Below are 12,386 nucleotides of genomic sequence, written 5' to 3'. Positions count from 1 at the left end.
ATGTGCTTCTCAGCTCTGGGAGATGGGGCTTGGCATCTTCTCCATCAGCCCTGGGACATGCCCATGTTGGGAGACAGGAGTCTCCTGTTTGTTCTCCACATGAGACCTCTCCAAAGCCAGGTTGCCATGCCAGGCTCCTCATGGGCACCCTCCTGTGCCCATGGGTTTACAGTGTGCTGGGGACTGCCAGAAGCACAGCTGAGCACCAGACAGTTCAACCTGGGCTGCTCCCTGATAAGAGCAACTTCACAAATCCTAGTTTCCTGCTGCTCTGTGGCTCATGGCTGGATTAGCTCACAGCTGAAAAGGCACATGAGAGTTTTCCCCATGATTTGGGGCACCCATAATGGCTCTTTCCTGCATGGATTCCTTGATGTCTTACAAAAGAGTTGATGATGAATCCATTTCCTCAGTTGGGACCTGAGTTTGGCATTCTCTTGTCTACTCAGATGTCTTTTTTCATAAACAATTAGACAATAGAACAAGAAAATGGGATTCAGTGTCTCTGAGGATCCTGCCTCACTCTGAAATCTGGTGCTTCAAAGGTGAGTTTGGACAGCAGCACCAGACAGACAGACAGACACGCCCAAGAGCAGTGGCTCCCACCTCCCTCCCTTTCCCAGGCAAGCTGGTGAGAATGAAGGAGCACTTTTAGCTCAGCCCTGCTGTACCCATCCAGCACAGCACAGGCTCCAAGGCTGGGGCCAAGGGCTCTTTCTGGAGCCCTGCAACACCAGATGTTTTTTTCCGGAGGCCTCAGACACACACGTGCAGCAGGCTGTTATTAGAACTGGCTCACACTCCCTGCGCACAGGGAAAAAAAATTAAGGCCGTGCTCAAGCTTCATTCTCCACTTTGGCATCCAGCATTAAACCAGGCAGGCTGGGTCAGCTTTTGTTTGTTTTTATAGAATTGCTTGTGGAGCGTCCCTCCTGCAGCATCCCAGCGGAGCAGAACAATTCAGTGCACCAGCTGGATGAGGATTGCTTCATGTGCTGCCAAATGTCCCACGTACAAACCGCTCTGCAGCACCTGTGGGGTGCAGCCTGACAGGCTCAGCAACACCCTGCAGCAGCTTGAACCAAGAGGATGCACTGCTTCAGTGCTCAGCCTTCCTCCTCTTGGTTTTCTGCCTGGTCTGTCCAGCTTGCCTCTCCCAGCTCGGCCTTCTGATGGATTTTTCTTCTCCTGTTAATGTTTCTGTACTCACCTCAGGCCGAGCCAAAGACTCATTTTAACTGAAAAAGGCCGCTTGTCTCAGTATCTTATCATCTCTGTCTCAGCCCAAGCCTTGATGCCTCCTTCCCCCAGCAGCAGGTTTCACTCCTTCATTTGGAATTTCACACAGCCACCTTTTCTTAGCCACCTCTTGTTTTCCTCCAAGAGTTTTGGAGAAGCATGGCACACCTTGTCATGCTGCTTCCGTCACTTAAAGCTGGCTTCTCTGCCAGCCAAAATAGGAGTCTCATAAAAAAATCTCTGCTGAGGTTTTGGTGGGATGCTCAAGGGTGGAACTACTTGCATATATCATAAAATTTCCTGCTCTCTGGCATGGCTTCACCTCTGCAGGTCTTCTATATAACCTCCACTGGGTAGCACTGGGGATGTTACCCCCTCCCCAAAATTCCCAGTGCCCCAGGTGGGGGTTCTTTCCCCCCCTACCTAACAGCTGTGGCTCACACAAAGGGTCTTGAAGCGCTGTGGTTAATGGTGTGGAGCCTGGGGAGGGCTGGCAGGGCAGGGCAGGGTGCTCAGGGTGCTCCCTGCAGTGGGTCACCTGTGAGTGGGGGCATTGGGGTGCAGGATAGCAGGGATCTCTGCAGGGCAGGATGGCAGGGAGACACAAACATGCCTTCCAGAGCCATGAAAGATGAAATGTGCTTGCCTACGGGAGGTCCAGGGGTCTGCAGGGAAAGGCTCCCTCTCTGCTGGAGCCTGGATCCAAAGCCAAAATCTGGGGAGGGCTCCAAAATAGCACCACTTCCCTCTCCCTGTTCCTGCAGGTGCTGGGTTCCCTGGGGGATGCTCGCTGCACCAGGCTGGTGCCAGCCATATGATTGACAGCTGCCAATCTCCAGCAGCACGGATATCCTCGGGGGCAGCGTTAGGGGCGCTTCAGCCTTTCTCTCGCTCGTGCTGCGGGATGAAGCAGGGCAGAGCTGGGGACTGGGGGGAGCCAGAAGCCACAGGGCTCCGGATGCCGCTGCACCTGCTCGCCCGTGGGGGCAAACTCCCAGCGCGCGGGGAGGGGGCATCGGGACAAGGGGACAAGAGGGGCCCGGGGCAGGGTGCGAGCCCCCGGGGCGGGCAGCGCTCACCGGGGGCTGCGGCACCGCTGGGGGGGCTGCACGGGGGAACAGTGGGGGTCGGGGGGCTCCGCTTTGTGTCCCCGCCCGCGGGGCCGGGGTCGGCGGCCGAGGGAGGGCGGGAGGAAGGAGGAGCGCGGCCCGCCCCCGCCGCCGCCCTACAAAAGGGGCCGGGCGGGCGGCGGAGCGGCGTGTGCCGCCGGGCAGGGCCGGCCAGGGCTGGGGACAAGGACAGGGACAGGCAGGGGCCGGGCAGGGCGCAGCGGGCGGCGCTCGCTCCCCTCCGCAGCGCTGTCCCGGCGGGCCCCCCCGTCCCGTCCCGCCTTGTCCCATCCCATCCCATTCCGTCCCATCCCATCCCATCCCGCTCCACCGCCGCCGGGCCGGGACCATGCGGCGCCGCCGCGGAGCGCTGCTCGCCTGCCTCTCGCTGGGGACGCTGCTGGCCCTCGCCGACGCCAAGGGTGCCTTCTACCCCCCCGCCGCCCCCCTGCCCTTCGGCGGCAGGTACAGCCTCTACACGGCCGGCTCCAGCCCGCAGCTCGGCAAGCCCGTGGGCAAGCACAAGTAAGCGACCCCCGGCCGCGGAACCCGTCCGGAGAGCACCGGGAGCCGCCGTGCCCGGCACCGAGCCGGGGCTCCCTCGGGCATCCCTTACCGGGAACGCGCCGCGCCTCCGGGCTCCCGGGCAGCATCCCCCGGGGACCCAAACCCGGTGCCGACCTTCAGGGCTCGCCTGCGGGCGTCCCGGGCTGGGAGGGGGTCCCTGGGTACCGCCGCGGCATCCCTTGCTCCGTATCGTCCGCCAGGTACTGAGCGAGGGCTCGCTGAATGTGTCAGTGCCCCCCTCCATCCAGAGAAGGCTCCGGGAGTTGTATTTCCAGGAGGGAGCGAGCGGGCTGCGTGCGGTGCGGTGCGGGGCTGGGGAGGTGGGGATGGGGTGTCCATGTGTGGTTTTGGGGAAGGTGCAGGTACCTGCTCTGCGTGACATCGGTGATGTGCGGGAGGGGAGGATGGCAGTGCACAGACCTACGTGTGAAAACAGCTTGCTTTGGAGGGAATTGCTTGTAAAATACATACATGCTGGAGTTTAAATACGTTTTCAAGAAACCTGGAAAACTCAGGCAGTGAGGAATGTGGGTTTTACACAAACTGTAGACTTTTTCCGTTCAGTTGCATAAGAGCTGTTACACTGGGGGCAGAGAGGGGGGTGTTGCTTCCCTCTCTGCTTGTTTGCTAGGGCAGTTTCTGCCGGGCTCCTTTGAAAGAGGGAGGATGTGGGGTTACAGAACAAGCTGAAATGAATAAAGTAACACTAGGGATGAACAATACTGGCAGTGCCAGTGAGAACTTTCAAAAACCCGTAACATTTTCCAGCTGCTCACTCTAAAAACATCAGGCTGGAGCTATAAAACTGCTTGCCACAGGTGTGTGAGAAGGGAAGGGGTTCTGAGAGGGAGAGTGAGCCAGAGCCATGCTAACCTGAGCAGTCACAGTAGGCAGGGTTTATTACTGGCTAGTAGATCTGCCTGCATTGGCTACTAGCTAACTTAGAGGCAGCTGGTGGTGTTTGCAAGCAGGTCCTGGATTTATGGATAGACTGTGATCCTAAATTTCCACATACACACATGAGCTCCCTTGCCTCCAGCTGAGAGAAGTGTCTGGCTTTCCTTCTCCTGTGGTCCAGTGCACGGATGAGTGACTCACTTGTGGAGGATCAGGGAGCAGCACAGGGCCCTGCTCATGCTCTGAGCCTGGCAGCCCCTTGCCAGGGCACAGCTGCTCAGGTCTGGGCAGGCTGGAGATGCCAGTCACAAATGGGAGTGGTGTGCCCATCCCAGGGGATCAGAGATGGGCTGGGGTGGATGTGCTGCTGCAGCTCCTGGGGGCAGCAAGTGGGATGTGCTGGGGCTGTGGGATCAGGGGATCCCTGCTGGAAGGGAGTAGAGAGAGGCTTGGAGGGAGCACATCCTGCTCACACCTTGCTGCTTCAGAGAGAGAGCTCCTGCCCTGGGTGGGCTGTTGGAGATCCTGCAGCCTCTGGATGGGGCACTGGGGGGCAGCTGGGGCTGCTGCAGCTCGGGTGCCTGGTCACAGTCTGGGATGCAGTTGGAGCTCCCTGGCATGGCCATCACATGGCCTGTGGAGAGCAGCCTCGGGGCTGAGCACAGAAATGAGCTGCAGGGCCTCAGCCCAGCTCTCATGGGCTTGCTGAGGTGGTCTGGATGATGTTGAGACAATTCTGGCAGGTGGAGGTACAGGAAAGGGACTGTGACTGTCAGGATGGAGCAGAAGGGTTTGGTAAGAAGGTCTCTTCTGTCTCCTGTTTTGAGTGTGTGTGTGTGTATGCACAGGGTGGGTGTGCACAGCCCTCCCCAGCCCCCCCATGTCACACTCAGGGGCCAGAGCAGCAGCACTTTGGCTCGCCCTGAGTGGGGAAAGATCAATGAAGGAGGGACAAGCACTGATGGCAAACAGGTGAAGACGAAGTGTGCTCCCTACCCACCCACAGCAAGCCCCCAGCTGGCACAGGGGCAGCCACGTCCTCCCGCCTCACTGAACACCTCTCTGCACCTGCAGCCTGTGCTGGCCCATCTGCTCATCCCGCTGACCTCCTGCCTCAGCTCTGCTCTGCACCCTGGGCCTGTGCCCTCCTCTTCTCCTGCTCTGCCGTCTGCCACATCCCCCTGCCCTTAATCCCTGCCTCCCCACACATCCCTGCTGGCTCTGCCCCTGCGGACCAAGCCCATCTGCTCCTGCCGGCAGCCCTGCCTTCAGCTGGAGCAGCTTGGCCTCCATCTGTCCTACAGCACCCTATGTCCTTCCCACACGCTGCCTTCCTCCCAGCCAGCTTCTCTCAGTGCCTGGCTGTGCTGCTTGGCTCAGGAAAGCTGGCTGGTACCTGTGGCACCCACTCAGGGGCATGGCAGGAGGGAGGAGGCTCTCTGTGCTCACCGTCCCTGAGATCTGAGGGGGTTTCCAGCCCCCATCACAGATCTACTCTGTGTCCCTGGCTCCATACCCGCTGCAGGGGCATGGCAGGAGGGAGGAGGCTCTCTGTGCTCACTGTCCCACAGATCTGAGGGGGTTTCTCCATCACAGATCTACTCTGTGTCCCTGCCTCTGATGGAGGGACCCACGATGCTGCAGCCCTACAGAGCAGCATCTCCTCCCTGTGCCTTGTCTGTGGCAGCACCCACAGCAAGGCCTGAAGGCTTTTGGGTTGTCCCCTGCACTGGCAGCACTCCAGGAGCTGCAGCAGGACAGACCACCCCTGCCAGGCACTGCTGGAGCTGTTTCTGGGATCCTATTCCTACAACTGCTGCTGCTGGGATTCTGATTGTCCTCACAGCCTGTCTCAGCACACAGTCCATGCTGTGCTGAGCATAGCCCAGCTCTGGGGACACCACCAGCACTGGTGACAGCGTGGCTGTGACAGTGACAGGAACCACGCTCCTGCAGCACGGTTGTGATCCCCTTCCCCAGCAGCTCTGGGGACACCACCAGCACTGGTGACAGCGTGGCTGTGACAGTGACAGGAACCACGCTCCTGCAGCACGGTTGTGATCCCCCTCCCCAGCAGCTACCCAAGCTGGGGGGCTCCTTCCATCTCCTGCCCCCAGAGCTCTCTGGCAGTGCCTGGCAGTGCAGGCACTGCTGTCTGCTGGGCAGGGGTGGCAGTGTCTCTCTGTGTCCCCCCAGGAGTTTCTGTGCCTACGTGGTGCAGCGCAACGTGACGTGCACGCTGCAGGACGGGGCCGAGAGCTACGTCAAGGCTGAGTACCACAAGTGCAGCTGGGGACCCAAGTGCCCAGGGAAAGTGCTGTGAGTATGGGGCACACTGGACCATGGCTCCCTTCCCCTCCCAAAGAGATTTATCTCCTGAGACCCCGTGCCACCTTTCTGAGCATGCACCCCCACTTTCCAGAGGGCAGTGAAAGGGGCTGAAGGGCTTTTCCTGGACATGGCAGGCAGTGGTGTTGGGAGGAGGCAAGGTGGGATCTGTCAGGAGGGAGAGGGAGCTCTCTCCATCCTCAGAAACTGTCAGGGGAGGTTTAGATTGGATATCAGGAAAAGGTTTCCACCCAGATGGCAGCTGAGCACTGGAAAAGGCTCCCCAGGGAAGTTGATCATGGCACCAAGCCTGACAGAGTGGAAGAAGCATTTGGACAATGCTCTCAGGCACATGGTGTGATTTTTGGGGGTGTTCTGTGCAGTGGCTGGGCACAGAGATCCTTAAGGGTCCCTTCAAACTCAGAATATTGAATGATTCAGCAATAAATCAGTAAATCATGGGAAGTGGGGAGGTGCCTGTGCAGGTGTGTAGGAGAGCAGTTTGTCACAGACCTGCAGTGTGGCAGAATGATGGCAGCTCAGTGAGAACCTGGCTGAGAGGATGAGGAAATGGAGCCTGTGGCTGGGGATGGCTCAGTGCTTCCTGCTCCAGGAAAATACCTGCAAAACTCTGCCACCTGGTCAGTGATGGAGGGAAACACTTTACTGTGCCACGGCTGGAGCTGCTGGTGGTGCAGGGGCTTTGTGCTTCACCACCCTCCAGGGATGCTGCTCCATGTGGAAAAGCTCTCCTGCATCCTTCCCAGGCTGGAGGAGTGGAGCAGAGCCGAGCACGGAGGAAAACTGGAATGAGAGAAGTTTTTGTCAGAGCCTTGTACCCATCCTGAGGCAGCTGGCTGGGGCTCTCCACGGCCCAGTGGTGCCACGGGCTCTGCTCAGAACCTCTCCTGGCAGAGATGGGCAGCTGGACCCACCCACTCACTTGTTCTTCCCATCACAAGGGTTTTAGCAGCATTTGGGGACTTCAGGACATCCTGCAGCTGCTGGTACCCATGGAGGAGATCTCCGAAGCCTCTCCCATCTCCATGATGCCCTCTGTTTTTCTTCTTCAAACAAAACCAGGGTAAAACCAGGGTGTTTTCTGAGGGCAGCTGGACCCACAACTGAATTTCCTGCAGAGCTTCAGATGCTGCATCCATGGACAAAAGGGAAACATGGATTTTCCACGTGCTGGGGCCATCAGTGAATGTTTGTGCAGCTGGCTGCAAATACTTCCCCTTGCTGCTGTTTGGAGCAGGGGTAGAAAATTTGGAGGTGCCCAAGGCTTTGAGCTCTTCTGCAGAGGCTGGGATGACCCAGAGAAGGTGCTGGGATGACACAGAGAAGGTGCTCTGCCTTGTGGATGCCACCCTCCTCCTTTCTTCACCCCCTGACAGTGGCTGGAGCAGCAATCTCCTGTGGTACATCCAGGCAGGTTTCTACACACTACAGCAGAAGGAAAGATCATTGAAACTCAGCAGCATCTGTGAAAAGGAGTAACAAGAAGAGCTTGTTTTGAACCTGTCCCTTTGGGAAATTGATGTTGAGAAATTTTGAAGAGATGCAAAGAGCAGAGGCTTTGGGTTTGTTTGTCCCCCTGCCCTGTGGTGTGTATGGAGGGGGCTGTATCTCACTGGGAATTGTGTGGGAGCAGCACTGCCAGGGGCTGCAGCCTGGGCTGGGGACACTGAATTCAGACAAGGGCACGGATGGCAGGGACTCAGCCCCATGTCTGCCCTGACTGATGGATTAGTGCCTTCTGCAGCCCCTCTGCAGCATGGATGGCTGTGCTGCTCCTCCAAGACCTTCTGCTGAACATGCCGGAAAAGAACAAGAGGCTGATGGTGTGTGTTGTCACAAAACAGCAAACTTCAGGACTTTCAGGCCCTGGTAAATTCAGATTGGATATTTCCAAAAGGCAGGCTTAAAGCATTGGTGTTTGGAGGTGGTGAGAAAAGTGCTGTGCTCAGCCCTGTACAGCTCAGCTCAGCTGGTGGGGAACACAGGGGCCAGCAGGGCCCTGTTCCATCACTGCTGCCCCACAGGGAAGCAGGGAGCAGCTGAATCCTCCCCCATGGCTGGGGGGACCCCATCCAGAGTGAGAGCAGAGGGGGAAGCTGTGAGGTGGGCTTGCACCCTGTGTGCTGGGTGTGGGAGGATCAATCTGTAGTACCCAAATTTGAGATGGAGACACTTCCCAGGGCATCCCAGCTGGGGCAGGAGGCAGGGTGAGGAGCCATCCCTCCGTGCACATCACAGCATCACCCCAGAGACCCTCACCTGGCCAGCCCAAGCCCCTTTAGGCTTCCCAGCAAACTGATGCCCTCCACACAGAGAGAAAACACCTTTCCAAAGGTAGTTCAACCCTCATGGGGGCTTCCAGACAGGATTAGAGTTGAGAAGAGGATTTTTTTTTATCCCACTAGGAAATTCTGTAGGTCAATTCAAAGTGCAAACCACTTTTACAAGCAGTCCATTTCTCTCTTGGAAGTGATGTGAGCTTGCAGGGCTTTTGAAATCAGTTCCATCATTTTATCTTGTGCTCTGCTGGCCAGGAGTTGCCAAACAGTGTCACAGTGGTCACTTATCAGGCCAGGGACTGCAGCAATACACTTAGAGCTGCAGTTCTAAATCACCAGGTTAAAAAATACTTGACAAAAACCCCACTGTAATGCTGCAGTGAGCTGTGGTGCAGCAAGAGCTCTTGGAGAAGATGTGCCATGGTCTGCAGGGGCAGCACAAGGGTTTCAGCCAGGCTTCCCCAGGTGCCCAGATCTCCCACACCCAACAGGACTGCGACCCTGCTCTATTGCTTGATGCTGAGGTTGCTTCTCTAAACTGTCTTCTCTCTCTCTCCCTCCCCTCTCCTGGCAAGGTACCGCACCTTCTTCAGGCCCAAGTACAAGATTGGATACAAGACAGTGACCGAGCTGTCCTGGAGGTGCTGCCCAGGCTTCATGGGAGAAGGGTGCCATGACAGCCCTACAGACCAGCCTGGACTTCTGCCCCAGCATCCCAGCCCTAAAATGCCCCCTGGGCAAAAGATGTTTCCAATGCCCAGACTTCCTCCCTATCCCAAAAGTCACCCTGACCTGTTTCCAGGACCAAAGAAGAATCAATATGGTGAGATCTTGCTCCTGCTTCATGTCCCCAGGTCACCACACCATTGTCATGCACTCGAACCTCCAGGTTCTCTCTGTTCCAGTGCAGAGCATGAATCTGGCAAAAAATTCAGTGGGTGACACGTTTTCTGTCAGAGACCTGACACTGGATTGCTTTGAGGACCACTTGCTTTTAAAATCTTGTTTCTTTCAAAGCATGCCGCTTCAAAATTGTCTTTCCTCATTGATTTAGAGCATTTTCCCATTAATTATGGGGTTGATAGGGGGCATCTCAAGATGAAGCTCTCCTGGGCTGTTATCATCACCTGCTGTTGAACTTGGGACAGATGGCTGGATCCCAAGAGGAAAGAGGGTTTCCTGATAGCTTAAGGAGAGATGTGGGCTGAGATTTTGCTGAAATGACACTAACAGAGGGCAGGACACAAGGTTATTATGGGAAAGGACTTGAGGGAGGGAAGTTGAAGGAGCACCAGCCCTCACTGTGCCCTCTCTATTTGTGGTAAAGTTCCTCACTCGGGGCTCACCAAATGTGGTGGTTTTTGCAGGGGTCCCAGGACAAGGGAAGAGATGAGAATCTTGACTCCATGTTTCAGAAGGCTGATTTATCATTTTATGATATATATTATATTAAAAGAAAATGATATATTAAAACTACACTAAAAGAATAGAAGAAAGGATTTCATCAGAAGGCTAGCAAGGAAAAAGAAGGAATGACAATAAAATCTTGTGACTGCTCACAGCCTCGACACAGGTGGCTGTCATTGGTCATCAAGTAAAAACAATTTCACATACCGGGTAAACAATTCTCCAAATCACATTCCAAAGCAGCAAAACATGGAGAAGCTGAAGCTTCCCAGCTTCTCAGGAGAAAAGATCCTGGCAAAAGGGTATTTCATAAAATATGTCTGTGACATCTATTTCTTTCCCTGTGCAGGCAGGAAGCTGCCCGGCCTCTTTGGGGACCGCCTGGACCGGCTGGAGGAGGAGGTGAGGCGCCTTTCCCAGTCCTACGACAGCCTGCACACCTTGGTGAGCGGGCTGGGGGACCGCCTGCGCTTGGCCATCCAGGAGGACACCACCAAGATGATCGGCTCCCTGATGAACAGTCCGGGCACACCCGACTCCTCCGTGGGATTCGGCATCATTCCCGATGGCCTGGTGGACGTGGCAGACAAAGCTGACATGGCCACGTACCCTCCCGTAGGGGACATCCTGACCAAAGTGACCGAGGTGAGCGACGTGCTGAAAACCAAGGCGGATCTGCTGCACGAGGTGCGGGGCATGGTCCTGGACCATGACGGGCAGATCAAGCACCTGCTGGAATCCGCCCGGCCCTCGCCGCTCACCTCCATCGACCTGCTGGAGGAGTATGTGGACACGAGGCTGAGCAACCTGCGTGGGGAGCTGCTGGATGGCTTCGAGAAGAAGCTGGGCAAGATCCAGACCACGTGTGATTTCCGAATCCAAGAGGTGCGGCAGCAGTGCGAGGAGGAGAAAGCTGCCAACCTGCGGCTGCAGCAGACGCTGGATGGGAAGGAGCTGGAGATCAAGAAAGAGATCTCTCAGCTGGAGACCCAGATCCAAGGGCTGACGGTGGTGGAAGGCTGCTGCAGCAACCTGGACTACCTCACTGATCGCATGAACATCCTTGAGAAAGGCCTTCACAGCATCTCCGAGTCCCAGAAGAACCTGCACTCACGCCTGGATGGAGAAATCTCCGCTGTCACCCTAGGGAACCTCTTTGAAGGGCGCTTCGAGGACCTGGAAGCCAGGCTCAATGCCACAGAGAGGGAAACAGGGAGCTGCTGCTCTGGTATAGAGGACAGCATGAAAGGCACGGTGGTGGCAGAGGTGGATGGCATGAGGACAGCCTTTGAAGACAAAATGCAGACCCTGGAGGACAGGTTCATGACCATCGTGGGGGAGCTGAACAATGTCAGTTCTCCCATGGGCATGGACGGAGTAGTGGTGCCTGTGCTGGAAGGGGAGCTTGCCAGCATGAGGAAACAGACAGATGAGACACTGGAGGCATTGCAGAATCGCCTCATCACCCTGGAGAGCACCTGCTCCCTGGGCTGCACCTCTGCCTCCAAAGATGTGGAGACCTTTCGGACGGAGATCGAGGACTGCCAGAACAAGAACCAGGACCTGCTGCTCCGCATGGACAGCAATTACGACCTCCTGCGCAAGCTGAACGCCACCATCCTGGAGATCCAGCGGCGCATTGAGGAGGAAGCATCGGGGGCTTTGCAAGGGGAGATCACCTTGCTGAAGATCAACCTGAACACTGTGAGCAAGTCTCTGACAGGGCTCAAGGACTCTGTCTCCCAGTACTCAGACACCGTGACGCATGTCAACTCCTCACTAGATGAGCACGAGCGGAAGATTGAGGATGAGGTCCACTCCATCCAGGAGAAGGTCAACGACCAAGGTTCCCAGCTTTTCTTCAGCAACCGCCGTGTCCTGAACCTCAAGGGAGACCTGGAGCGGCTCAAAGCCAGGATTGTCAGCGACCTGAGCTCCTGCAAGAACGTGGCCCACGGCCTGCAGCAGGAGGTGTCTCGCTTTGACGAGCGGGTGGCGCGGGTGGAAAGCGCCTGCGGCAGGCTGGGGGCCATCCCCGGCAGCCTGGACGGCATCAGGGAGGAACTGGAGAAACACACGGGCAGTCTGTGGGACTACATGGACCACATGAACGGGACACTGGCTGCCCACTCTCAGGAAATAACAGGACTGAAGGACAACTTGCTTGACTGCCAAGCCAAGGTTTCTGAGCTGGCGGAGCAGGTTGGGCACTTGGAGGAGAAGGCGGAGAGGAGGCAGCATTAGCCACACTGCCATGCCATGTGTCTTCCTTCTCCTGCTGTGAAGGACAGGATTAAATTATATCACACAGACTCACTCCAATGTGACAACAGTTCTTGGGATAATTTTTTTATGAAAAGCTGCTACATTTTTTTTTTCCCCCTAATCTTGTTGGCCCCACTTCTTCTTAACTCCACCATGCTGGTGCTCCCCTCCTGATGCTCAGCAACTGTCCTGACTCTGGCACAGCAGTGTCACTGCCTCCTGGCTGGGGTGTTGCTTTGGCTCCGGGGCTGATGACTCCAGAAGGACAATTCAA

General features: G+C 56.6%; 1 protein-coding gene across 1 annotated transcript; it reads left to right on the top strand.

The window, feature by feature from the left end:
- The first annotated feature begins 2,697 nt into the window (after nucleotides 1-2,697).
- On the top strand, nucleotides 2,698-12,130 carry EMILIN3 (elastin microfibril interfacer 3). The gene is made up of 4 exons (XM_066561800.1): nucleotides 2,698-2,873; nucleotides 6,009-6,131; nucleotides 9,016-9,263; nucleotides 10,197-12,130. Exons 1-4 carry the CDS (start codon nucleotides 2,698-2,700, stop codon nucleotides 12,089-12,091), a joined length of 2,442 nt encoding a protein of 813 aa, XP_066417897.1. The 3' UTR covers nucleotides 12,092-12,130.
- The last annotated feature ends 256 nt before the right edge of the window (nucleotides 12,131-12,386 follow it).

The sequence above is a fragment of the Molothrus aeneus genome, chromosome 17 (genome assembly GCF_037042795.1).
Source record: "Molothrus aeneus isolate 106 chromosome 17, BPBGC_Maene_1.0, whole genome shotgun sequence".
Lineage (NCBI taxonomy): Eukaryota > Metazoa > Chordata > Aves > Passeriformes > Icteridae > Molothrus > Molothrus aeneus.
The sequence above is the reverse complement of the archived record's forward strand: the minus strand, read 5'-3'. Positions and strand labels throughout refer to the sequence as shown.

Bases quoted from the DNA above. Each gene is read 5' to 3' on its own strand.
- EMILIN3 (XM_066561800.1), top strand. From the start codon at position 2,698: ATGCGGCGCCGCCGCGGAGCGCTGCTCGCCTGCCTCTCGCTGGGGACG. The intron at 2,874-6,008 runs GTAAGCGACCCC...GTGTCCCCCCAG, and splicing joins AAGCCCGTGGGCAAGCACAA to GAGTTTCTGTGCCTACGTGG. The intron at 9,264-10,196 runs GTGAGATCTTGC...TTCCCTGTGCAG, and splicing joins ACCAAAGAAGAATCAATATG to GCAGGAAGCTGCCCGGCCTC.